The 27204-nt window shown below is 40.7% G+C and overlaps 1 protein-coding gene across 1 annotated transcript in view; it reads left to right on the forward strand.

Moving 5' to 3' along the window:
- Window positions 1–268: 268 nt before the first annotated feature.
- The window catches only part of LOC129695821 (cysteine dioxygenase type 1-like), a 30945-nt gene continuing 4009 nt past the window's right edge, over window positions 269–27204 (forward strand). Inside the window, exons 1-4 of the mRNA XM_055633172.1 lie at window positions 269–570; window positions 12998–13075; window positions 16020–16174; window positions 23729–23898. Coding sequence (XP_055489147.1) covers window positions 401–570; window positions 12998–13075; window positions 16020–16174; window positions 23729–23898 — 573 coding nt within the window. The 5' untranslated portion in view covers window positions 269–400. The remainder of the gene's footprint in view (window positions 571–12997; window positions 13076–16019; window positions 16175–23728; window positions 23899–27204) is intronic.

The raw sequence follows: 27204 nt of genomic DNA on the forward strand, positions 1-27204 counted from the left end.
GCGGGTTAAGACCTTTCTCCTAACTCAAAACAATCAAAGATCTTAAATACCTCCGAAGGATTTTATTGCATCTCAAGCACGTTAAAAAATATCTTTCATCGCAAATTAAAGGGGGCGGTTATGTTCAAGTTGTTGATTAATTCAGCCAAATAAGATAACTGTTCACTAAATATGCCAGTGCGCACATACATTGTTTATCTGCTTGCAACACTCCTATGCGTTCAAAGTAAAACCCGGAAAATATAAACTGCTCAGGGAACGTAATTTAAGATCCCCCTTACGTGGCTGTTGGTCCTTCCCCGGCGTATTACTCGACTCTATAAATAGCTGGCATTAGGCAGCCGGCGGCTGGGGGAAGGAAGGTGTTTGGTTTGTGTCGCAGTATTGGAGAGCACTGATCATGGAGCGGACAGAAACACACAAATCTCACAGCTTGACGGATGTAATTCAAGGTTTGCACCAGATTTTCGCCGGTGACAAAGTCGATGTGGACGAAGTGCAAGCTTTGATGGAATCCTACCAAAGCGACCCCCGCGAGTGGCTGAAATATGCCAAATTTGACCAATACAGGTGAGAGTTTTGTCGGGTGAGATGTGGATTCCACCGTGGGTAAATAAATCACTGCGCTCGCTGACGGCTGGGTAAAAGGGATAGCCTGTGTTCTGCACACGCAGGGACTGAACAACCCAGTGGACAGTGGGGAAAGAGTCAGCCGTATCGCCCTAGCCTAGTGGGGAGTGAAGCGGCTAGAACAGCTTGTGGTTGTGTATGAACATTGTCCGGGCCACTGGGGCCCCTTGCAGGATTCTTTCCTGCAGTTGTAGAAACATAATCAACTGCTGACCGAATATAAGAACTTAAAATTCTGTCGCTAAAATAGTCGCGTACACAATACATAGCTGGTTCTACTTAATTAACACAAAATTTGTCCCCCTTAAATCGCTTTAAAAAAAAAAATCCTTATATGTTATGTTTCATTAATTTCTAACAAGGATTTAATATCAATGGAGTTTGTTAAAGTTCAATCCAGTTAAAGTTGGTAGAGACGAGTTGGTGTTTTTAAAAAAAAAAAAATCGTGTGCTGAGGTATTTGTGGAACGTATCTAAATTGCTAATACGTTGCTGCCTGGCTCTTGGTAACTGATCGCTTGCAGCTCGCCGGGGACTGGAAGGCTGCTGCAAAATAGAATTTCACAATGTTAGAGTCTTGTATTCAACTTGCCAGCATGCTATGGAAACGGTTCAAAACACTTGGGAAATGTTTAACAAGGCGATAAGCAATGCCAACCCAATTAAAAACAAACCCCGTTTCAAGGTTTTGATCTATTTTGCTTTTTGTAGCTTTTGATCCCATCCCAGCTTTAGCAGCCATTTCCCGGAATTTACTGTAAGAAGGGTAAACTGTATTTCAATTTTGGTGGGGATGATATTCTGACCTGTTTTTTCCACTGCTAGCCAGTAGAAGGGAGGCAAAAGAACGGTTAACGTAAATAATTACGGCAAAAATGGACTACATTTAATTGCAATAGATTAATTTTTTTAACAACATTTCTCCTTGTGAATTTCACTAGATTGAATACTTTAAGGCAAATGTAGGTATTTGATTATATACCAAAAAAGCTTTAAGGCATGATGATGTACCCTAAAAAGTCTAATGTTTCACTTGTAAATACTAACAGAATTGAAGTTACTTTTAAAAACATTGATAGATACCTGATGAACATTTTCAATTAAAAACTATACACTGTGAAAGCTGAAATAAAAAGACTAAAAAAAAAAACAGAAAATGGTGGAATTACTTTGATGACTTGGGGGTGGTGGTGGAACCAGATACAATTGTGGCATTAAGAGACTTTTAGATAGGCACAAGGATATGCAGGGAATGGAGGGATATAAGTAAGTAAGTTTATTGGCCAAGTACTCGCGTACAAGGAATTTGCCTTGGTGCTCCGCCCACAAGTAACAACATGACATACAGAGACGGTTACGAATGACTCCGAAAACATTAATAATAATAAAGCATTAATGATAAAACACCATTGAACAAACATGTGAACCAACAAAATACTAGATCAAAGGGAGGCTACAGATTTTTGGCTGTTGAGTAGAGCAACTACTCGTGGATAAAAACTGTTTTTATGTCTGGCTGTGGCAGCTTTGACAGTCCGGAGTCGCCTTCCAGAGGGAAGTGATTCAAAGAGTTTGTGGCCAGGGTGAGTGGGGTCAGAGATGATCTTGCCCGCTCGCTTCCTGGCCCTTGCAGTGTACAGTTCATCAATGGGGGGAAGGTTGCAGCCAATAACATTCTCTGCTGATCGGACGATTCGCTGCAGCCTCCAGGTGTCGTGCTTGGTGGCTGAGCCAAACCAGACCACGATGAAGGTGAGAACAGACTCTACGATGGCCGTGTAGAATTGGACCATCATTGCCTGGGGCAGATTGTGCTTCCTCAGCTGTAGTAGGAAGTACATCCTACGTTATGTCTTTTTTTGACTGGAGTCGATGGTAGCCCCACACTTAAGGTCCTTGGAGATGATGGTTCCCAGGAACTTAACTCCACAGATGTGACTGTGGTGGTGTTGTTGATGGTGAATGGGGTGAGGGGAGGGGGAGCTTTCCTAAAGTCTACAATCAATTCCACTGTCTTAAGAGCACTGAGCTCTAGGTTGTTGCGACGCACCAGGACGCCAGCTGTGACACTTCCTGTCTGTAGGCAGATTCCTCCCCATCCTGGATCAGTCCAAACAGGGTTGTGACGTCAGAAGCTTGACAGAGGAGTCAGTGGATGTGCAGTCGTTGATGTAGAGGAGAGGAGAGAGTACGTAGCCTTGCGGTGCTCTTATGCTGAGTGTTTGCGGGTCCGAGATGTGCTTTCCCACATAATGTACAGGCAGATAAGGGTTGATCTTGGCATATGTTCTGCACAGACCTACTGGGCTGAAGAGCCTATTCCCTTCCTGTAGTTTTGTATGTTCCATTTTTTTCAACAAACGCTATGCTTTTCATGGCAAAGTTTCAAAGTGAAACAAATTTGGTAGTTGTGATATATTAACACTTGCAATACATTAACACTTGCAATACAGGAAACACAACTACTTTGAGCTCTACAAGCTCCCAGACAGAACAGTGAAATTTGCACCGTGATGCTCTGGACACTGGAAGTAAATTCCTACCCATAGTGGAGCCCAGCTACCTAATACCAGCTGATGAACTTTGCATCTAACTTCAACCCAACACCTTGTATGCATTGCCAGAGAATTTGGGGTGTGATCAAGTAAGGTGATCTTTCTTTCCTGCTTTTATACAAAGGACAATAGATTACATATGTAAGAAGGAACTGCAGATGCTGGTTTACACCGAAGATAGACACAAAATGCTGGAGTAGCTCAGCGGGCCGGGCATCATCTCTGGAGAGAAGGAATAGGTGATGTTTTGGGTCGACCCTTCTTCAGACTTTAGATCACGCTGGATCTGTGGAGAAGTTGTGTGTAGGGAGGCACAGAGACAGACTACTTGAGTCATGTTCAGGTTGGATTTTAACTTTGTACCTTTAACTTTGTCTCGTCTACCAATGAGGCTAGCCAAAGCCATGGGTTAATGTCTGAAAGATGGCAACGCAACATTACAACAGTGTGGCACTTACAATCTATATTTTTGCATTCACATCTTTAGGACAGGATATGCTGACTGAGGAGAGGACGCTGCACATTGATCCACTGATGAAATTGTGTATTAATAACTCTAGAATCTTGTAGTGGGATGGATTTGGGTCAAATAAATCATAGAAACATAGAAAATAGTTGCAGGAGTAGGCCTTTTGGCCCTTCGAGCCTGCACCGTCTTTCAATATCATCATGGCTGATCATCCAACTCGGTATCCTGTACCTGCTTTCTATCCATACCCCCTGATCCCTTTAGCCCAAGGGCCACATCTAACTCCCTCTTAAATATAGCCAATGAACTGGCCTCAACTACATTCTGTGGCAGAGAATTCCAGAGATTCACCACTCACTGTGTAAAAAATGTTTTTCTCATCTCAGTCCTAAAAGATTTCCCCTTTATCCTTAAACTGTGACCCCTTGTTCTGGACTTCCCCAACATCGGGAACAATCTTCTTCCATCTAGCCTGTCCAACCACTTAAGAATTTTGTAAGTTTCTATAAGATCCCCTCTTCTAAATTCTAGCGAGTACAAGCCGAGTCTATCAAGTCTTTCTTCATATGAAAGTCCTGACATCCCAGGAATCAGTCGGGTAAACCTTCTCTGTACTCCCACTATGGCAAGAATGTCCTTCCTCAGATTAGGAGGAAGGAATGGAATGAAAAGATTTTTAGAAGTGGAATGCATAAACATGATTTAAAGGGACAATTAAATACTGAATAAGAACAAGAACAGCCATGAAGGTATACAAGAACAAATTCAGTTCTAGCAAAAATGTTCTCTTTATCTTTCAGTGCACCAGTTGTAACTCTATTCTTTGTTTCTAAACAAGTTGTGTATTTCCTAATTATTCAAAAATCTATTTTGGAGTTTTGATCTCACCCCATTAAGTTTTCTCAACTTCATTTCGAGTGCATTCACAAAAGTTGCACAGCATTTACAACTAAATAATATCAAATCTTGAACAATTATAGTATTACGAGAAGCTAAACATATTTTGAACAAAGGCAACATATATTCACATCCCAATTTAAATGTTAACAGGAAGCATTGGATTGAGATGTTGTGGCAATTTAAATTGAGTTGTATCAAGAATCTTCTTTAAAAATGTACTGTTTCCTCGTTCATTCCTTCCCCATTCCTGCACCTCAATCCCCATCCCTACCGGCATGGCCCAGCAGAAAAAAAAACTGCCTTAGACTTATTAGATTTGGCACATTAAGAATGAAACACAGTATTTTCTGACCTAACCTCCCATATTCAGAAATAAATCTGTCCACCATGGCCCTGAAAATACCCAGTATTTTCCTACCCTACTTGCTGGCTAGGCTAGGCATGAGGCAGAAGGATTGGAACTGAAATATGTTCAGGCAGTCGGAAAAAAGGTTCTGACCCGAAATGTCACCCATTCCTTTCTCCGGAGATGCTGCCTGGCCCACTGAGTTAACCCAGCACTTTGAGTCTATGTTCAGACTCTAGGTTCTTGAACTTGTATATTTTTAGGATTTGGATTGGTATATTTTAGGTTGCCTTATGGGATCTTGCAGCCTGAAATTGGGGGGGGGGGGGAATGAGGTTAAAGCAGGGAAACGGTTTACAGTTTAGTTAATTGTCAAGTGTACAGATGTACTGTGAACAGCTTTTGTTGTGTGCTTTCCAGTCAGCAGGAAGACTATACATGGTTACAATCAAACCATTTACACTATGTAGATACATGACAAGCAATGTGTAGGAAGGAACTGCAGATGCAGGTTTACACTGAAGATAGACACAAAATGCTGGACTAACTTATTCGGTCTTAAGAAAGATCTCAACCCAAAATGTCACCCATTCCTTCTATCCAGTGATGCTGCCTGTTCCGTTGAGTTACTTCAGCATTTTGTGTCTATCTTAATGAAAAGGGAATAATGTTTAGTGCAAGGTAAAGCCAGCAAAGTCCGATCAAGGATAGTTCAAGGGTCACCAAAGAGGTAGATAGTAGTTCAGCACTGCTCTCCGGTTGTGGTAGGATGATTCAGTTGCCTGATAACAGCTGGGAAGAAACTGTCCCTGAATCTGGAGGTACGCGTTTTCACACTTCTATACCTTTTGCCTGATGGGAGAGGGGGAGAAGAGGGAGTGGCCATTGTCCTTGATTATGTTGCTGGCCTTGTTGAGTCACCATGAGGGATAAATGGAGTCAATAGAAGGGGAGGTTGGTTTGTGTGATGATCTTGGCTTGTGGTATTGGATGGAGCTGTTCCCAAACCAAGTTGTGATGCATCCTGATAAAATCCTGAAGACTGTGGAGGCCAAGTCAGTGAATATTTTATAGGCAGAGATAGATAGATTCTTGATTAGTACAGGTGCCAGAGATTATGGGGAGAAGGCAGGAGAATGGGGTTAGGAGGGAGAGATAGATCAGCCATGATTGAATGGCCGTGTAGACTTGGCCTAATTCTCCTCCTATCACTTATGACACTTAACATTGCCTTTTGCAAGAGGATTAATGGAACATCTGATTAAGTTGTAATCAATGTTTAGGGTGTCTGATCATCTGTTTTTCAATCTTTGAGATCTGAACAAGTAAACATACCAGGACATCTGCCAATCTTTATACCCTTGTCTGAGAACTGTTTTTGCAAATGTTATGGAAGCAAGAAGTGTTATAGCAACCGTTCCTCAAATGTTACCATTCAAGGATTATGCAAACATTTAACATTTTTTGATAGCTGGGACGATTATGATAACATCTCCTGTGGTTCAATGTATGGAATGTTTTATGAACGATTTGTAATCAATTGTCTTAACATTCGCTATGCATTAATTTGTGCAGTTTCTCTTCATTCTTTCACTTTAGCCCTATTAAGGAGGTGGCGAGGGGTAGCGTGGGAGAGGGAGGGAACACAAACGCAGTTCAGGGCAGCTTTAAGGTGAAGGGGACGATTTGGTAGGAACCTGAGGGGTTACTTTTTTACACGAAGGGTGGTGGGTGAATGGAAAGAGCTGCTGGAGGAGGTAGTTGAGGGAGGTACTATTGCAACATTTAAGAAACATTTTACACAGGTACATGGATAGGATAGGTGTAGAGGGATATGGGCCAAACGCAGGCAGGTTGGACTGATGTAGATGGGACATGTTGGTCGGTATGGACTAGTTAGGCCAAAGGGCCTGTTTCCATGCTCTGAGTCTATACAGGAAATGTAGTAGAATTTTGATGAGGTGGTGGAAAAATACACGGTTGACTAATTCTTGCACACTAGGGTTAGTACAAAGGGAAGGACATGCTGTAATCAATTGTGACAGCACTGGTTGTGGTGCAGGAATTTTAGCTTTAACAATCAATGTATCACTGAGTCATTTACTGAGTAAACACGGTTCTGCCTCGTTGGGGTGGTGATCCTGGGCAACCCCACTTATCTCATGTACAAAGTTCCAGTCTCACCAAATTGGCAAAACACAAGCAAAGCATCACAGGCACTTCAGCTCAAATCACCACCAGATGCTAGAATTGAAACAATGGCATGTTGATCAGCATTTGTAAAGAAGTATCGTCTGTAGGTGGATACCATAAATGGATAGATAAAGGATGAGTACTCAATGTCAAAAATTAAACAGGAGGAAAACAAAAATAAAAAAATGCTGGAAATCTGAAGTAAAAACAGAGGGCTAAAAATACTCAGCAGGTCCATAAGAAAGATAATTGACCTGAAATATGAACCCTCTTGCTACAGATGATGCCAGACCCATGCCTTTCACAGCATTTTCTGTTTTCATTTCTGATTCACTATCTTCAGTTTATTTGCTTTTCAATTAAATGAAAGTCTTTAATCTGACTAATTGTTTAAGGCAGTTTGAAAATCCATGAATATTTTCCATTGCCCTGTACAATCTTTCTAGTACTTTATAAAATAGTTTATTAAAGTTAAATATACCTGACATTTCATAGTATTGCGTAGGTTTAGTTGCTTGTATTTTCAAAGTCTATTGATTTATACAAATCACAATGAAAGAATAAACATTGAAAAATAACTGTGAGGCAGTTGTCTTCAATATGTTGGCAGGTCAGTCCCTTCAGCCAAATGCCTTCAAAATATTTTGGATTGAACACTTGACATTCTTTTATGTGGCAATTTTGGAGGATGAGCAGATGAGGATTGTGCCACATACTTGGAAGTGGTTACCATTGTGTGGTAATTTTAATTATATGGCCTCGGATGACAATTGTAGTTTATTACCTTCAGACGTGTTATGCAATATTTGGGTATTCTACAAATGTAAAGAAAGGCAAATTTACTCTGGAGAGAAGGAATGAGTAACATTTTGGGTCAAGACACTTCAGACCAGTCTGAAGAAGGTCTTGACATGAAACATCTCCCATTCGTTCTCTCCAGAGATGCTGCCTGCCTATCTTCGGCTTAAACCAGCATTGCAGTCCTTCCTGTAAACAAGAGCCAGAGTCAGTGTGTGATTTAAACACATCTTTAATGAGCACTTAGCAGCGTTGAGGACAACTGGTTATGCTGGGAACGGGTGTTAGTATTAAGTGTTATAGAGGGGTGGAGTTAGTGATGCTGGCTTGTGTGTGATTGACTCACATGCATCATCAATCTGCACTTCCTACACGAATACCAATTACAAATGCTTTGCATTGAGAAAAGTTGGAACCACCATTATAATCGGATGCGTCATCTGTAGACTGGTGCCTTATGCTGGCGTGTTTTATGTAAGGTGCTGCCTAAGCTTAAAGGCTGGCCCTGGCTAAAAGACACCACCAGAGCCCTAAGAGTACAGAAAATCAGAACGGAAATATACATCTGATGCTTCAAATTTCCTTTGAACTTCTGAGAATCAATCTTCTCAAATACCAGGAAGCAGTAAAGTCTGTGAGAACACAATACTTTTCCACCCTTATTTCCAAAAACACCCATGACTCCAAGGTCCCTTTTAATACCATTACCTCTATTATATGTCCTGCCCCCAATACCAGCTTAACTGGGTCCCCTGCTAAGTGCAAATAATTTACTACATTTTTCACGAGCAAAGTTAAGAACATCAGAACAAATATTTCCCCTCCCATCTGTGACCTGGCTGTCTCATTGGTCTGTTCTTCAAAATTAGACTGTTTCCAACCCGTTACTCTACCCTCCCTTGTAAAGCTGGTCACCACCATGAAACCTACCACCTGCCCCCTCGACGTTGTTCCCCTCTGTTCTTCTGAAGGATGTCATTGCAATAGCCGGTCCCAGCATCCTCGCCATCTTCAACTGTTCTCTGGCCACTGGCACTGTTCCTACCTGCTTCAAGCATGCGGTGGTCTAGCCCCTCCTGAAAAAACCTAACCTAGACCCCACCTTACCAAGCAACTACAGACCTATTTCTAAACTGCTTTCAAAAGTCCTTGAAAAGGTAATTTTAAGCCTTACCTTCACCAAAATACCATCCTGGAAACTTTCCAATCAGGTTTCAGGGTTCCACAAGGCTTCATCCTAGGCCTCATTCTCTTCTCCCTATATATGCTCCCCTTAGGCCAAGTCATTCAAAGGCACGGCATTTCCTTCTACTGCTGTGCAGACGATACACAACTCTATCTCCCCCTGAAACCTAACAACCGATCAAATCTACTTAACCTTATCCACTGCCTCGAGGATATAAAGTGCTGGATGACCAATAACTTCCTCCAACTAAACAAGAGTAAGTCTGAGGTCATCCTACTCGGCCCCTGGGACTCCATCAAAATGATAGCAGGCAGCCTTGGAAGCCTTACCCTATTACTCAAACCTCACGCCAAAACCGTGGCATGATATTTGACTCTGCGTTGAAATTTGACAAACAAGTCAATGTTGTGGCAAAAGCCAGCTTCCAGCTTCAGACGATAGCTAAAATAAAACCGTTCCTCCAATTTGACGACCTCGAAAAGATCATCCACTCATTTATCTCCTCCCGTCTTGATTACTGCAACTCCCTTTTCACTGGCATCAGCCAATCATCTCTTTCCCGCCTGCAACTGGTCCAAAACGCTGCAGTGAGACTCCTGATGGGCACCCGAAAAAGGGACCACATCACCCTGATTCTGGCCTCTCTCCACTGGCTCCCTGTGCGGTTCCGGATCAACTTCAAGCTCCTTCTTTATGTTTACAAAGCCCTTAACGGGCTTGCCCCCACTTACATCAAAAATCTGCTAACCCATAACACCACCTCCTGGTCCCTTAGATCAGCGGACTTGGGGTTACTGACCATCCTGCGGTCTAGGCATAAGCTCAGGGGTGACCACGCTTTTGCGGTTGCAGCACCTAGACTATGGAACAGCATCCCTCTTCCCATCAGAACTGCCCCCTCCATCAACTCTTTTAAGTCTAGACTTAAAACATATTTCTACTCTCAAGCCTTTCTTGAGGTCCTCTGAGGGAGCGCTGTATGTATGTATTGTTGATCTATATACCACTGTTTGTAGCACGCTGGTACCTGCACTAATGTAAAGCACTTTGGTCAACGAGAGTTGTTTTTAAATGTGCTTTAGAAATAAAATTGACTTGACTAACAGGTAAAATTCCATTGACAAATGAAAGGTGGTGAAAAAACAACTCTGGTTAATTAAGGAGCCAGTCCTGGCACATTCTCACTCTCTCCCTACGCTGGTGAACCTGCTGGGTATCTCTTCAGCATTTGCTCTTTTTTCTCGGTTCACTAACTGAACACTGGTCAAGGATTCTTTCTGCTTGGCTGCAGAAATTTGTTGTGCGTAGCAAATGGAAGCAGGTGCAGGTCATGTAGTCTGAAATCTGCTCTGCCAGGACTGATCTGTTCTTGGTCTCAAATGCACCTGGTTGTTCCCCGTAACCTAATCTCCCCTTTTGAAAAATCATTTGACTACCTCAGCTTTGAATATAATCAGTGACCGCTTCTGAAGATCTTTGGTTTATTGAATTCCAAAGATGGTCCTCAGAAGAAATTGCTTGTCCTGTCTTAAATGGGTAACCTCTTATTCTGAAGCTCCATTGCCTAGTTCTAGATTCTCCCATGTGGGATGATAACTGCACAGCGACCACCATGTCAGCTGTCGTGGGGTCTTCTAGGGTTCCATAAGCATTGTGCAAATCAAGGGCATAATGGAATGTACTTCACTTACCCAGATGAGTAAGGCAGCAGCAACATTCAGAGTTTAGGGCCGTCTGGTACAAAGCAGCTGAATTGTGTGGGACCCATTTACACCCTAAATATTCATTTCCTGCACTACTGAATGCACTGTTGTTGTAGACTGTGCCTGCGACAAAATGCATTACAGTTACTCACTTTCTTCTTCTTGCATATGGTGTGCACAGCCTTAAGTTGTAGGACATCTTGTTCTATTCAATCTTATTTAATTGTGCACGCTGGGTGATTGCATTCGTCGAAGCAGGGTGGACCACGTGACCGTTGCAATCTTCCACCCTGTTACTCACTTTGATTTAGCACTTCCAAATATGTGATCTCCACACTCAAGGGAAGATGCATGAAAAGCAGGAAGCAGGAGCGGGGTACTGATTGGGGATGATCAGCCATGATCACATTGAATGGCGGTGCTGGCTCGAAGGGCCAAATGGTCTACTCCTGCACCTTTTGTCTATTGTTTAAAACGGCACCCCCTGCAGATTCCTCTCTAATTTACATATTAACTCGACTTAGAAAAACATATCAGTGTTTCCTCTTTGTTGGGTCTTCATCCTGAAACTTGTCACTCAACAGTACTGGGAGTACCTTCACCTGTAGGGTAACAGCAGTTCAAGAAAGTGGCGCACCGCCATCTTCTCGAGGGTAAATGGTGATGGCAAATAAGTATTGTCATTGCAAACAACATCCATGTTCCCAAAAATGAATAAGCTCAACAAAAAAAAAAAATCACTTTGAAACTTCAATTCTGGTTCAGGCCAGACTTGCTCACCTTTTGTAGATGAATAAACATTGCTGTTTTGTTTAAGCTTTCATTGGAAATAATTCAGAGAAATTAAAAACTGCAGGTTTTATCCTGATATTACTGAAGTATTTTGCAGTTGTCACAGGACTTCTCCACCTGATTAATTTTACCGACGAGGTAAAATATATAAAATGAACTGCAATGCGGGCAGGTAGGCTTGGTAATTCTACTCTGTATGTTGATTTTCACATCTATCCGCATCTTTTTATTTTGCTACTTGTGTTTCCATTATCTGGTTTATTTTTAGTGCACTTATTGTCTATTGTAAAGGTGCATGGTCTACATCTTTAAGGGCCAGTCTCATTTGCGCGACTTAATTTACGCGTCGTGATGCGCATGTGTTGCGCGCATTATGCAAGCGTGGTGCGTAGGCACGCGCCGCCCCAAGATTTTGGGATGTACAAAATCTTTGTGTGCCATCTGTGTGACGCGCAAATGACGCCCAAGTGGGACGGGCCCTTTGCTACTCCCTTATGTTCTAAGAAATTTCTTTTTAGATTGGGGGAGGCGCCCCAATATATTTAGCTTTTCCAAATGAGTTAATTTCCTAATATTGTCATACATGCAAATTTTATTTGACTTTCTATAGTGTTTGTTTTCTTTTATATTGATTGTTGAACCGTAGACCGTTTGAAGAAACCCAACTTTTTAATTCCATTCTTTTAGGTTAAACTTAACAGTTGTTTATGAAATTTAGCTTTATTGACCTGTGATGGTATGTTTAGTAACTTAGAATGTAGAAACAAATAACGGTGGATGCTGGTTTATACCAAAGATAGATGCAATTGCTAGAGTAATTCAGTGGGTCAGGCAGCATCTCTGGAGAAAATGGATGGGTTATGTTTTGGGTCAGGACCCTTGTTAGACTCAAATCGTGACATTATGAAGAACTGTTCCAACCCAAAACGCCACCCATCTTTTTTTGCCTGGGCTGCTGAGTTACTCCAGTACTTTGTGTCCGTCTTTCTATGTGTAGTAACCTGTTTATCCATTTTCCTTCTTCCTCATTTAGATTTATTTATTCATTCTTCTTCCTTTTTCTTCTTCTTTTTCTTTTTCTTCTTCTTTTTCTTCTTCAGATAATACCCAGGTTGCTCTTGTACATATTGACAATGTTTTAATTTGGTGTCCTGTGAGAGGATTGGGACACTTCCCCTGGTATAGGACCTCCAAGCACAATTATGAGAAATGTTATTGGCATCTGATTTAACAGCATTTAAAGCCAAGACTCTTTCTAATCTTTTTTTTAATCACTTCTCCAACAAAATGATGGTAGTTGGGTTTAATGTCTGTTGGTGATCTTTTTTTGCCTTATCATGCTTCTCTGTAAATACCTTTTATTGTTCTGGCTTGGATATTTGGTTCAAGCAGAATAATTGGACCACCTGTGCTCTCTCTTTGCAGATACACTAGAAATCTTGTTGATGAAGGAAATGGAAAGTTTAATTTGATGATACTGTGCTGGGGTGAAGGCCATGGCAGGTGAGGTATTCATCCAAAGAATTCCTTGTATCAATATTTCAACAGATATGTTTTCTCTGTGCTTATAGTTTGCAATTTTAAGTTGACAAAATAAAAACTCTGCTTTCAAAAAACTTATCACTAATCTTGACATCACAAATAAAGATAGATTTTAATAGATTAGTTGAAGTTATAAATAAATCATCTGAATGCTAGATTTAAAATATAATTACAATGCTCAGCAAAATTGTACATTGCTCTGTTAAATGCCATTTCTCTCCTAATATTTGAAATGTGATTCAGTCACAATAAAACCGTGACTTTGGAAAAGTGGCTTGAGTAGTTTGGTTAGCTGGTGGTCTGCCTTCTGACCAATTCGTCCCTCAAAAAGATGTACAAATATGGGTCTTGCATTGTTATTTTTTTCCTATCTTTTCAAATCATGTGAACATATGAGCGAGGAGCAGGAGTTGGCCATTGGTGTTTGGGTATGCGCCATCATTTAATATGATGTGATAATAGCCTTCAGTTTGCATTTCTGCCAGTTGTATTAAAGATGCACCCACATTTTGGATATTAATATATTCAACATCCATTGAGGACCAGATTCCAAAAAAGTCTAACTCCTCGTAGGGAAAAAAAGCCCTTATCTGTCTAAAATTTGTGACTTTTTTTAAACACTAATGCCCTGTTCTCGATTTCCCAAGTAGGAAGCATCCTGGCAACATACTTCATAATGTTTTGATAGTGATGTGCGTGGATTTGAAGCATTGTAGGCATTTTACTGTTGATATTAATATGCTAAATTATATATACCACATGATCAATCATTTTTACGTGATTAAGATGCAACCTTAAGGACCTTCGCATCCCCTATTCCCTAATTAGCAGATAATTTGCTTACTCTAGTTTCATTTTGTGATTATTATTATTGCGTGTACTGAGGGCTTCAAACATCTGTACATGTTGCCTGGTGAAAGAGGGGAGAAGAGGGAGTGACTGGGGTGAGACTAGTTATTGATTATTAGGTGTCCTTGAGACTCTTGAAAGGCGCCCATAAATAAAATTTATTATTATTATTATTATACTGGATGCCTTGCAGCGGCAGCATGAACTGTAGATGGAGTCAATGGAAGGGAGGTTGTTTGGGTGGTGGACTGGACTGCGTCCACAACTCTACAATTTCTTGTGGTTTTGGAGCTATTCCAAAACCATGCTGTAATGCATCTCAATAAAATGCTTTTGACACCATCAATGTATGCCAAGGTATTTGTGCCACTTTGCTTCCTGAAGTCGATCTCAATCTCCTTTGCCTTGCTGATGTTGAGGGCAAGGTTGTTGTCTTGGCACCAAGTTACGAAGTTCTCAACTCCTTTCTCTACTCTATCTCATCATTATTTGATATCTGGACCATAACGGTGGTGTTGTCTGTGAATTTGAAGTCTGAAGAAGGGTCTTGACCCGAAACCCCACCCTTCCTTCTCTCCAGAGATACTGCCTGTCCCGCTGAGTTACAGCAGCATTTTGTGTCTATCTTCGGTTTAAACCAGCATCTGCAGTTCCTTCCTACACAATTTGAAAATGTAGTTGGATTTGCATTTGGCAGCACAGTTGTGGGAGCATAGGGAGTATAGAAAGGGGCTGAGAACGCATCACTGCAGGGCACTAGTGTTGAGAACTATCGTATAAGATGATTTATCGCCTATCTTCATTGATTGGGGTCTGTTGATATTATTCCTTTAATGATATCAAACTTCAATCAAATCCTGAAATACTTTCTGAATTCTGGTCTAGTTTCCATCATCTCTTTGTGTGATTTAACTGTGGTGTCTAGGTATCCTTCTGTTAAATGACCAATTTTTCAGGTTACGTTGAATAAAAAATGCTGGTGGGACAACAGGTCAGACACCAACTCTGGAGGACCTGGGTAGGTGATGTTTCTGGTCGGGATCCTTCTTCGGATGTTACGACCTGAAGCCGCCTATCCATATCCTACAGTGATGCTGCCTGACATGCTGAGTTACTCCAGCACTTTGGAGTCTACACAAGATGCCAGTATCTGCAGTTCTTTGTGTTTACGGGTTCCTGGAACTGTTTGCATTTCCTCAGGTTTTGTCTAAATAGGACCTTTTCCAGTTTACCAAGGATAGATTGCTGCGTTACAGAGTTTGTATTTCTAGAATATTGTCCATATTGTGATTTTTTAAAAAAAAATGTCATAACGTGAATTATTGACTAAATTTGTTTCTGTTGCATTTTGTTTATTTAGCTTTTTCCCCTCAAACTGAAATAATTTTTTTATTCCATATCTCAAATATTTTGGTAGTGATTTGTGCATTCTGTACAAACGAATTTCAATAAACCAAACGGCTGTAACATGGGGGTTAACGTTTACCACTACAGCACTGTTTCTAGCGTCTTGTCTACTGTAACCAGCATTCTATTAGGCCTTTTGATGATTTTCTGTAGCTAGCCATAACATTGCAATGATCGATGTTCTTTTAGGGCGTTCTTATAGGAAGGAGATGAGGAAAAATTAATTTAGTCAGTGGGTGGTGAATCTGTCGAATTCTTTGCCACAGAAGACTGTAGAGGCCAAGTCAATTGATATTTTTTTTATAGCAGAGAGAGACAGATAGTTTCTTGATTAGCACAGGTGTCAGAGGTTATGTGGAATAGGCAGGAGAATGGGGTTAGGAGGGGGAGATGGATCAGCCATGTTTGAATGGCGCAGTAGTCTTGATGACCGAATGGCCCAATTCTACTATCACTATGACCTTGTACACATGGACCCCAGTTTCTTTAGACAAATATTTTCTGCCATTGTTCTAACTTTGATTTCAAGTGGATGATCACATACACCCACTTTTAATGTTAATGGATTTGTCCAAAGTATTTTTAATCGTGCTGTAAAACACAACCTGTTTTCGAGACTTGACTTTTTTCTTGTCTTTCCACATTGTAGCAGTATTCATGATCACGCTGATTCCCATTGCTTCTTAAAAATGCTTCAGGGACAGTTAAAAGAAACTATCTTCAATTGGCCTGGTGATGGAAAAAAAGAACTTACCAAGAACAATGAGACCATCCTTCAAGAAAACCAGTGTACTTACATCTGTGGTAAGTTTTCCATGTTCAAATAAACCAAAGAAGGAAATAGTGATTGAAGATTGCATTTTTAGTTGTTGCTCTATGTCCACCTACTTTCTGTGGTAATCTCTATTCTATCTTTATTTCTTATTTTCCATTCACATATTAAGTGAAATTCCATGTTTTCAAAGAAAATTTTGGTGTCCTTGAATGTGAGAGATTCCAAATTGTTTTGGAGTTATTGCAATAATTTGTAAAATAAGAAATGTGCATGGCAAGCTCTGAAATATGTTGTTGATTAAGGGATAACTATTGAACAGGATGCTCCCTTTTCCTGTGAAATATACTGTAACAAAAGGGATACTTTCTATGCGCTTGGAGGCAAAGTGGGAGCCTCTGTTTAACAACGCATATCTGAGTATCAGCCTAGATTTTGTGCTCAAGATTTGGAGTGCAACTTGAAACGACTCAAAACCATCTGACCTCGGCACGATTTCTGCCCAACTGAACCACAGCTGATAACTTTCCCTCACTAATACCATTTGGAAAGAACAATCTCAATTCACTCCACTGCTTTCATCTTCATTTGAATGGTGGACGTCAAATTAACTTGGTACAATGTGTGTGTGTGTGTGTGTGTGTGTGTGTGACTAGCTCCAATTTGTGGCTCTTAATGGTGCATTTTGTTCAGCCACTTGCCACAGATTAATGAACCGTAGAAAGCTGCTTGCATTTTACATTTTTAATTTTCTACCTGTATGCAACCTTTGAATTAATTGATTACATAATCTTTAATTTCTTTTTGGTACTGAATGACATTGCCTGTGTCTTGATCTATCCTTGACAATTCAGTCATTTCTTACGTATCTCTTGCAATGGTTTTTTCATCCCTCCTGTAAGAATCTATTATTGGGCTCTTATTCTAGTCAACATTGATACAATCAATGCCTCGGTTTGATAGGCTATTTGACTAATGTACTGACACTTCCAGTTAACTAAAGATCAAAGCATGGAGATAGATTGTACCATCCTTTTTTTTAAAGCGTGGTACAATGGTGCAGCAGTAGTTGGTGTCTTTTAGAATCAGGGATCCACGTTCGATTCTGACTACAGGTGCTGTCAGTAGGGAGTTTGTATGTTCTCCCCGTGACTGGGTTTTCTCCAGCTGCTCGGCTTTCCTCCCACATTCGAAAGATGAGCACGTTTGTAGGTTAATTGGCTTCTGTAAATTGTCTCAAAGAGTGTAGGATAGAACCAGTGTACAGGTGATCGTTGGTTGTCGTGTTCTCGGTGGGCCAAAGGGCCTCTGCACACGGTATCTCTCAACTAAACTATACTATTGTCTTTAAGGTTGCATTTTATTTACTAGCTCCCTTACTTCCATGTCTGAATTATCACCTGCCTTGCTTCGTGCCCTGAGTTCATCAGCTGCTGAAATCCCTGCATTGGGGAATCTACAGACAATGTTATTTCAATACTTTTATCAGGCACTCTAAATATGAATGTATTCAAATCTCTGCTGCTAATATTCCTCAGTCTTCCAATCACGTTCAACTATTGGCCTTTGTTTTCTTACCTATATGGAAATTACACATGACAATTTTGAGTTTCTCTTTTGTACTTTTATACTTGATTTTCCCTACCCTTAAATGAATGGCTTTAATTTTAATGGTTTTGTCGAAATATTCCATTGGTAACTGAATATTCAGACCCCATTTTGAAACTTATTCTCCATAGGAATGGATTATGTAATGTGAATATTAATTGAATGGTATATTCTCTTTAAAGCTCAGACATCAAATATTAAATGTTAGTGCCGTAGGTGGCTGCTATTTGTATACATTGTGTTTCCAAGCAAAGAATCTCACTGTGACAAAAACAGGGAAGTAGACCTGAATGGTGGCCGATTAGGAAAAGGGGAGATGCAACGAGACCTGGGGGTCATGGTACACCAGTCATTGAAAGTAGGCATGCAGGTGCAGCAGGCAGTGAAGAAAGCGAATGGTATGTTAGCATTCATAGCAAAAGGATTTGAGTATAGGAGCTGGGAGGTTCTACTCAAGTTGTACAGGGTCTTGGTAAGACCACACCTGAAGTATTGCATACAGTTTTGGTCTCCTAATCTGAGGAAAGACATTCTTGCCATAGAGGGAGTACAGAGAAGGTTCACCAGACTGATTCCTGGGATGTCAGGACTTTCATATGAAGAAAGACTGGATAGACTCTGCTTGTACTCACTAGAATTTAGAAGATTGAGGGGGGATCTTGTAGAAACTTACAAAATTCTTAAGGGGTTGAACCGGCTAGATGCAGGAAGATTGTTCCCGATGTTGGGGAAGTCCAGAACAAGGGGGTCACAGTTTAAGGATAAGGGGGAAATCTTTTAGGACCGAGATGAGAAAAACATTTTTCACACAGAATGGTGAATCTCTGGAATTCTCTGCCACATAAGGTAGTTGAGGCCAGTTCATTGGCTATATTTAAGAGGGAGTTGGATGTGGCCCTTGTGGCTAAAGAGATCAGGGGGTATGGAGAGAAGGATACAGGATAGGCAGTACAGGATACTGAGTTGGATGACCAGCCATAATCATATTGAATGGCAGTGCATGCTCGAAGGGTCAAATGACCTACTCCTGCACCTATTTTCTATGTGCCTAGTCACATGTGACAATAAAGTATTCCTGTTCCTAACAACATTTTTTGTTTTTATGTAGGACAGGTGATTGCAAGGCTTTGTAGAAGCCTGATGTTAAGGCAGATGTTGCAAGTGCTTGCCATAACCTTCAGTCTGGGAAAGGAAAAATATTGTCTTTTTTAATTTATGGTCTTCTCAACTTTGCTTTGGAATTTGTCTTCTGGAATAGTTTTGTATTATTTTTGCCAGTAGTTCAGTATCCATTTTTAAAGTGTACATTGGCTGCAGTCCCTGATATTATAGATAAGAGTTCAGCTGGAATTATGCTCCCACGAGAGGAGGTAGTATTGTAGTTTGTTTACCCAACCCCCAACCTTTGGAATGCTAACTCTTGTTAATTCACCTTCTGCAGTTTAATACAGGTAGCAATAAAAACTGTTCATGAGTAAGCTTTAAAATTGCAACTATAGATGGGATTGTTCATTTGTTTTATAACTTGGCTTGTGTAGAATGATTGATTTTTTTTCATGTATGCTGTTGTGACAGAATTAATACCTGGACAGGTTCCCAAAACTGCTTTGCTTCCTGAAAGGGATGAGGTTTTAACATTGTTTGGAACATTGGTATCAAAATAGACAATAGGTGCAGGAGTAGGCCATTCGGCCCTTCGAGACAGCCGGGTCCCATTCAATGTGATCATGGCTGATCATCCCCAATCAGTACCCCGTTCCTGCATTCTCCCCATATGCCCTGACTCCGCTATTTTAAGAGCTCTATCTAGCTCTCTTGAAAGCATCCAGTGAACCTGCCTCCACCTGGGGCAGAGAATTCCACAGACTCGCCACTCTCTGTGAGAAAAAGTGTTTCCTCGTCTCCATTCTAAATGGCTTACTCCTTATTCTTAAACTATGGCCCCTGGTTCTGGACTCCCCCAACATCGGGAACATGTTTCCTGCCTCTAGCGTGTCCTAACCCTTAACAATCTTACGTTTCAATGAGATTCCCTCCCATCCTTCTAAACTCCGGAGTGTACAAGCCCAGCTGCTCCATTCTCTCAGCATATGACAGTCCCGCCATCCCGGAAATTAACCTTGTAAACCTACGCTGCACTCCTTCAAGAGCAAGAATGTCATTCCTCAAAGTAGGGGACCAAAACTGCACACAAGACTCCAGGTGTGGTCTCACTAGGACTCTGTACATCTGCAGAAGGACCTCTTTGCTCCTATATTGGATTCCTCCTGTTATAAAGGCCAACATGCCATTCGCTTTCTTCACTGCCTGCTGTACCTGTATGCTTACTTTCATAGACTGATTTACAAGAACCCCCAGATCCCGTTGTACTTCCCCTTTTCCCAACTTGACGCCATTTAGATAGCAAAAACAGGAGGGCAGATTTTGCTATCAAAGTGGATATCCTCACATTTATCCGCATTAAACTTCATCTGCCATGCATCTGCCCACTCCCCCAACCTGTCCAAGTCATCCTGCATTCTCATAGCATCCTCCTCACAGTTCACACCGCCACCCAGCTTTGTGTCATCTGCAAATTTGCTAGTTACTGAATCCCTTCATCCAAATCTTTGATGTATATTGTAAATAGCTGCGGTCCCAGCACCGAGCCTTGCGGTACCCCACCAGTCACTGCCTGCTATTCTGAAAGGGACCCGTTAATCCCTACACATTGTAGACTGGTGGAGATGGACTATAACCAACACCGGCACTTTATCACTTCCTAGCTTCCCTGACAATAAGCGAGTTTGGTATTACAACTGCGCATGACCAGGTCATTGGTCATTCGGGATAAACATTCTCGCCAACTGAGCTACTGTGTGTGTACGGACCTGCGTATTCATTTCAATGAGATGTATCTATCAAATATGTCAGCAGTCGGCCACAACGTACTACAGGCTGCACAAATCCACAATTGTATCTATTTAAATTATTAACTCAATACAGCACCAGCCTTAAATGCAAGAATGCCTGCAACGAACCTGTCAAACATCAAATCCTTGGCATTAGCTTAAGTCACAGCCATTCAAATTCAATATTGATTTGCATGAATTACAAGTTGTGTGGTCAACCAATTTGAGACAGTCCTTGCTGTCATGACGATGAGTCATGATGATGATATGCAAATGTCATGACCTTTGTATCAGCTGATTTGGAGGTCAGATCGCATGTGCACTGTGTAAGCCGAGGCAGGAGGCCATGGCTGGGTGAGATAATAAACATGGAGATCAAGGAATGTAACCTCTGAATATTGTGTCAGTATCATTATTATTCCGCATCTGAGGCCAAGATGTGACATTGGCGATGAGGATATTGTGGAGATTTTGGATTCTGAATCCGTGGCTTCGAGCTGGAATTTTCTTTTTTTAATGGCAGTCGCTGGAGCTGATTTCTTAGCACTTCGGAGTTCCACAATTTGATCCGACGGGTGATGCGAGTACCGTCAGCATGAAGTGGAATGCTTGGCTGGAAGAATTTGAGGCTTACTCCGACAGTTGAGGGCTCTTTCTTGAGCAGAGTACGCTGGGGCATAACGCGCAGCGGAGAACGTTACTTTTTTTCTCCGTAGGGCTAGCAGTTCGAGAAATTTTTAAAACACTCCCTGCCTGATACTGGAATGAAGGAAGACTAAGAAAGCCGTTGATGCTTTGAACAGTCATTATGTGGTGGTGCCGAATGCTACATTTCAACGCCATTTATTCCAAGTCAAGTCAAGTTTATTTGTCACATACACATACGAGATTTGCAGTGAAATAAAAAGTGGCAATGCTCACGGATTGTGCAAAAAACAAAACAAACAAACAAACTACAAACAGGATGGAACAGAATCACATATTACATATTTGTGGGAGGAAAGAAAAAGGAAAAAAATAGCAATTAAAAAAAAAAAACAAAAAAAAAACAGTGAAATGGTACAGTAAAGTTAGTCCCCGGTGAGATAGGAGTTTACAGTCCTAATGGCCTCTGGGAAGAAACTCCTTCTCATCCTCTCTGTTCTCACAGCATGGGAACGGAGGCGTTTGCTTGACCGTAGCAGCTGGAACAGTCCGTGGAAGGGGTCTCCCATGATCTTGTTGGCTCTTCTGATGTAAGGAGTTGCACCTTCTGATGTAAAGTTCCTGCAGAGGGGCGAGTGAAGTTCCCATAGTGCGTTCGGCCTAACGCACTACTCTCTGCAGAGCCTTCTTGTCCTGGGCAGAGCTGTTCCCAAACCGTAAAACAATGCAGGAAGAGGGCGAGACTGTTGCTCAATTTGTGCTGAGACTCAGACGGGTGTCTGTAAGATGCAAATATGTGGCTGCTGATGTGGAGAACCAGATATTGGATCAGGTTGTCCAGCATTGCAGATCAGACCAGCTCAAGAGAAGGCTGCTAGAGAAAGTGGGTAAACATTAATGATGCTTTGTCGATTGCAGCAGCACTGGAAGCTGTCGAGGGACAATTTCACGGCATGAAATTGAAAGATTCCAAGACTGGGCAAGTTAACCAGCTGTCCTACAGTGGACCAAGAAGCATGCCTGAATATGAGATCGAGTGTTACAGGTGTGGCAACAAGGGTCACATAGGGAAAGATGCATGTTGTCCAGCAAAAGGTAGAACGTAGAAAATGTGGAGATACTAAACTCGCTTATTGAGGCATGAGTACTTAAAACGCAGGAGATGCTGATGCCCAGTTGATTCATTCTCACGAACCTCGAGTTAAAGTGCGGGGGCTTTTGGAAATTTTGGATCTGCAGTCCAACAGGACTAGCAAATTGGACTGCAAATTAACTTTAATTGGATTACTATGTGTCTACAAGTCATGCAATTTTTTTTTGAGTCTTTGCTCTTGAACTCCTTAACTCTATTTGCTGTTCAACAAGAGTGCTTCTATAAAATATTTAAGCATGGTTGACATTTTGAGTCCTTAATCAAAACGCTGCAGCCTCTTGTGTCTCCAGCTGCTTGCTGCTTGAAACTTCCAATCCAGCCATGAAACAAAGGGGATAGGAACATTGTATTTGAGAGAGGTTAATATATACTTGGTTCAAAAGAAACAGACTAGTACCACACAGGAGCAGGTCCTTCGGCCCACAATGTCCGTGCTGAACGTGGCTCCAAGTTAAACTAATCTCCTCTGCTGGTACATGGTCCATATAGCTCAATTCCCTGCATATCCATGTGCATATGCCTGATTGCCTCTACCATAACCTCATTCACAAACTGACACTCACCTCTTGTATCCCCTATTCTTCCACCATCACCCTCTGGCAGTTTAAAGTTTCAGGCATCCACTGCACTATTCTTCTCTGTGTGAAAATAAAAAACTAGTAAATCCCCTCTGTACTCTCTCTATTTTGTTGACATCCTTCCTATAATTGTGCAACCAAAATTGTACACCACACATCTCCCATACCAAAAGCTTTCTTTACCACTATTTTTATGCCTCTCACCTTGAATTTGTCCTGCCAAGGTGTCCACCTCTTTATCAGCATTAAGTCTGACATTTATCCACCCTCTTCTGTGTGAAAGGTCCCTCCTACCTGTGTCTACCCTGGGAAAAGGTTCTACCTGTCTACCCTACCTTTGTCTCTATACTTTTATATACTTCAATCATGTTTCCATCAACTCCTGACACTCGAGAGAAACCAGTCCAATCCACAAAAAATTGGGGATATTTTGCTATTGTTTCAGTTAGTGAGCCTATTTGATTATTTATTTTCTTAATTTTTTTTCAAGTAATACTCATAAACAAATGTACTATGCAGATATTTGTTTTTTGCTCAGCTTGGGATTCTTTAGAAAATCATATCTTGAGTTTTACTATAAAGTATAAAGGCTCTACGATATCATTCTAGGGCCTGACAATAAATTCAATGTATGTTTGTTTCTGGATCTGGAGTAAATTGTGTGATTTTCATCAGTAATGCATGTGATCAAATACTTTATTTTACAAATAGATTCAATCGGGGTACACAGAGTTGAAAATGTGAGTCACACAGAGGTGGCCGTCAGCCTTCACTTGTATATTCCTCCCTTTGATTCTTGCCACTGCATTGATGAAAGAAGTGGACATAAAAAGAAAGTGAGAGTTACTTTCACAAGCAAATATGGAGAGAAAGTTCCTCTTGTGAGTACAACTATTGTGTTTTCTCTTTTAATTTTGCAAAAGGTGCGTAGTGTACAATGGAAACTTGAGTAGCATTTCCTGTCCGTTTGCACAAGTAATACTGATATAAAGCAAAATCTGACTTTAAAATCAAAAGTTTGGATGTAATTTTACCCCATGGAATTTCATCACAAGAGCATGTTTGTAATGGTTCTACTCCTAAAATAAGGATTGTACATTAAAATTCCTTCATTAATACAAACTAAAAAATATGTAAAATTTAGGAGCAGTATTTTAGATTTGGGATGAGAGTTCATTTTGTGTTAAATCTCTCACACATACTTCTAAGTACTGTATACTTTGAAAAATGTGCAACTATAATTGTGTTTTCTTTGTCAATCTAACCCCCTTTTTTTTTTTTTTTTTAAAGCAATCGTTCCAATTGGCTTTAGATTTTGTTTGTATTGAAGGTTTTATATGGGAACATGCTTGATAATTGTGGTTAGAAATGGTGTTGGATTTGGTGTGCAGGGAAAGAAACATCAAAACTTTATTCACTGGGAATTTAGCAAGTTGAGTTTCTTCATTTGCTTTTGTGAATAATGCTGTAAAAAATCCCCAAACATTCCCCAACCACAACTATGTTACCCAGTAGTAGTCTGGAGCAGGAAATAAAAAATGGAACAATCTTCTTGCAATTGTATTTTCCTCCATAAATTTAGATCCTTTTCAATGCCAGATCCAGCTACTTTCCGTAAAAAGAAAAAGGAATGATGTAATTTAATTGTTGGGAAATACACTGTTGCACAATCTTGGCACATCTGATTTCTGTGGTAGTGCATATTTCACTCTGCTTGAAATGATTTGTGGAGCTGTAGGGCCAAAAGAGGAAAGTGACTCTTGTTTTTGTAGATAGTACTAAAATTGTTGCCAATTCTCTATTTTAAAACAAATTGATTTACACCAGAAGTTCCAGTTTTCTTTTTAAAGGTTGAGGAAGGAGGAAAAATACAACTATACCCTACCATAGAAACATAGAAAATAGGTGCAGGAGTAGGCCATTCGGCCCTTTGAGCCTGCACCGCCATTCAATATGATCATGGCTGATCATCCAATTCTGTATCCTGTACCTGCTTTCTCTCCATATCCCCTGATCCCTTTAGCCACAAGGGCCACATCTAACTCGCTTTATATGAATTTGAAATTTTAATGTTTTATTCCAGCATCTGCAGTTCCCGGTGTTAATCTAGTTGTTTTTCCCTGTTATTTATCAACCTGGACAAGAATGCTGTGTTGCTACTTGAAATATGCCAAACACTGAGATCCCTGGGACAACATACAGCAAGCAGTCCATATCTTGAATGAGCTGCCAGATAAACGGATACAGTTATAAAATATAAAGGACATTGGACGGATATAGAAACATAGAAAAATAGGTGCAAGAGTAGGCCATTCGTCCCTTCGAAATAACACTATTCAATATGATCATCTAAAATCAATACCCTGTTTATTATTGGGCAGTGCATATTAAGATTATAATTTATTGGTAGGACAGCTCTTCCCAACAGACAGAATGGATAACAATCGAGAAAAAGGATTGTTCTCCTTGTAATATAGGAGCGATCCTCTTCTCCCCTATAAAACTGAACAACACAATATATAAGAATAACCCAATTATCCATAATACAATAAGAATTTGGAAACAAATAAAATTAACTTTAAAATTAAGAAACTATCAGTGTTAACGCCAATAGTGAATAATCCTTCATTTAAACCCTCTCGTATTGATAAAACATATAACCAATGGGAAAGAATGGGAATTAAAAGGATCGGCGATATGTCTGAAATGGGAAAACTTATCATTCCAACAATTACAATTAACCATATAAACCATATAACAATTACAGCACGGAAACAGGCCATCTCGGCCCTACAAGTCCATGCCGAACAATTTTTTTTTTCCCCTTAGTCCCACCTGCCTGTACTCGTACCATAACCCTCCATTCCCTTCTCATCCATATGCCTATCCAATTTATTTTTAAATGATACCAATGAACCCGCCTCCACCACTTCCACTGGAAGCTCATTCCACACCACTACCACTCTCTGAGTAAAGAAGTTCCCCCTCATATTACCCCTAAACTTCTGTCCCTTAATTCTGAAGTCATGTCCTCTTGTTTGAATCTTCCCTATTCTCAAAGGGAAAAGCTTGTCCACATCAACTCGGTCTATCCCTCTCATCATTTTAAAGACCTCTATCAGGTCCCCCCCTTAACCTTCTGCACTCCAGAGAATAAAGACCTAACTTATTCAACCTATCTCTGTAACTTAGTTGTTGAAACCCAGGCAACATTCTAGTAAATCTCCTCTGTACTCTCTCTATTTTGTTGACATCCTTCCTATAATTGGGCGACCAAAATTGTACACCATACTCCAGATTTGGTCTCACCAATGCCTTGTACAATTTTAACATTACATCCCAGCTTCTATACTCAATGCTCTGATTTATAAAGGCCAGCATACCAAAAGCTTTCTTTACCACCCTATCTATATGAGATTCCACCTTCAAGGAACTATGCACGGTTATACCCAGATCCCTCTGTTCAACTGTATTCTTCAATTCCCTACCATTTACCATGTACGTCCTATTTTGATTTGTCCTGCCAAGGTGTAGCACCTCACATTTATCAGCATTAAACTCCATCTGCCATCTTTCAGCCCATTTTTCCAAATGGCCTAAATCACTCTGTAGACTTTGGAAATCCTCTTCATTATCCACAACACCCCCTATCTTGGTATCATCTGCATACTTACTAATCCAATTTACCACACCTTCATCCAGATCATTGATGTACATGACAAACAACAAAGGACCCAACACAGATCCCTGAGGCACCCCACTAGTCACCTGCCTCCAACCCGATAAACAGCCATCCACCATTACCCTCTGGCTTCTCCCATTCAGCCACTGTTGAATCCATCTTGCTATTCCTGCATTTATACCCAACAGTTGAAACTTCTTAACCAACCTTCCATGAGGAACCTTGTCAAAGGCCTTACTAAAGTCCATATAGACAGCATCCACAGCTTTACCCTCGTCAATTTCCCTAGTAACCTCTTCAAAAAATTCAAGAAGATTAGTCAAACATGACCTTCCAGGCACAAATCCATGTTGACTGTTCCTAATCAGACCCTGTTTATCTAGATGCTTATATATATTATCTCTAAGTATCTTTTCCATTAATTTGCCCACCACTGAAGTCACCTTTGAGCAATTAACATTTAAGTTGAAAAATAACCAATATTTTAAATATCTTCAGATTTGCG

This window comes from Leucoraja erinacea, chromosome 3, assembly GCF_028641065.1.
Source record: "Leucoraja erinacea ecotype New England chromosome 3, Leri_hhj_1, whole genome shotgun sequence".
In the NCBI taxonomy this organism is placed as follows: domain Eukaryota; kingdom Metazoa; phylum Chordata; class Chondrichthyes; order Rajiformes; family Rajidae; genus Leucoraja; species Leucoraja erinaceus.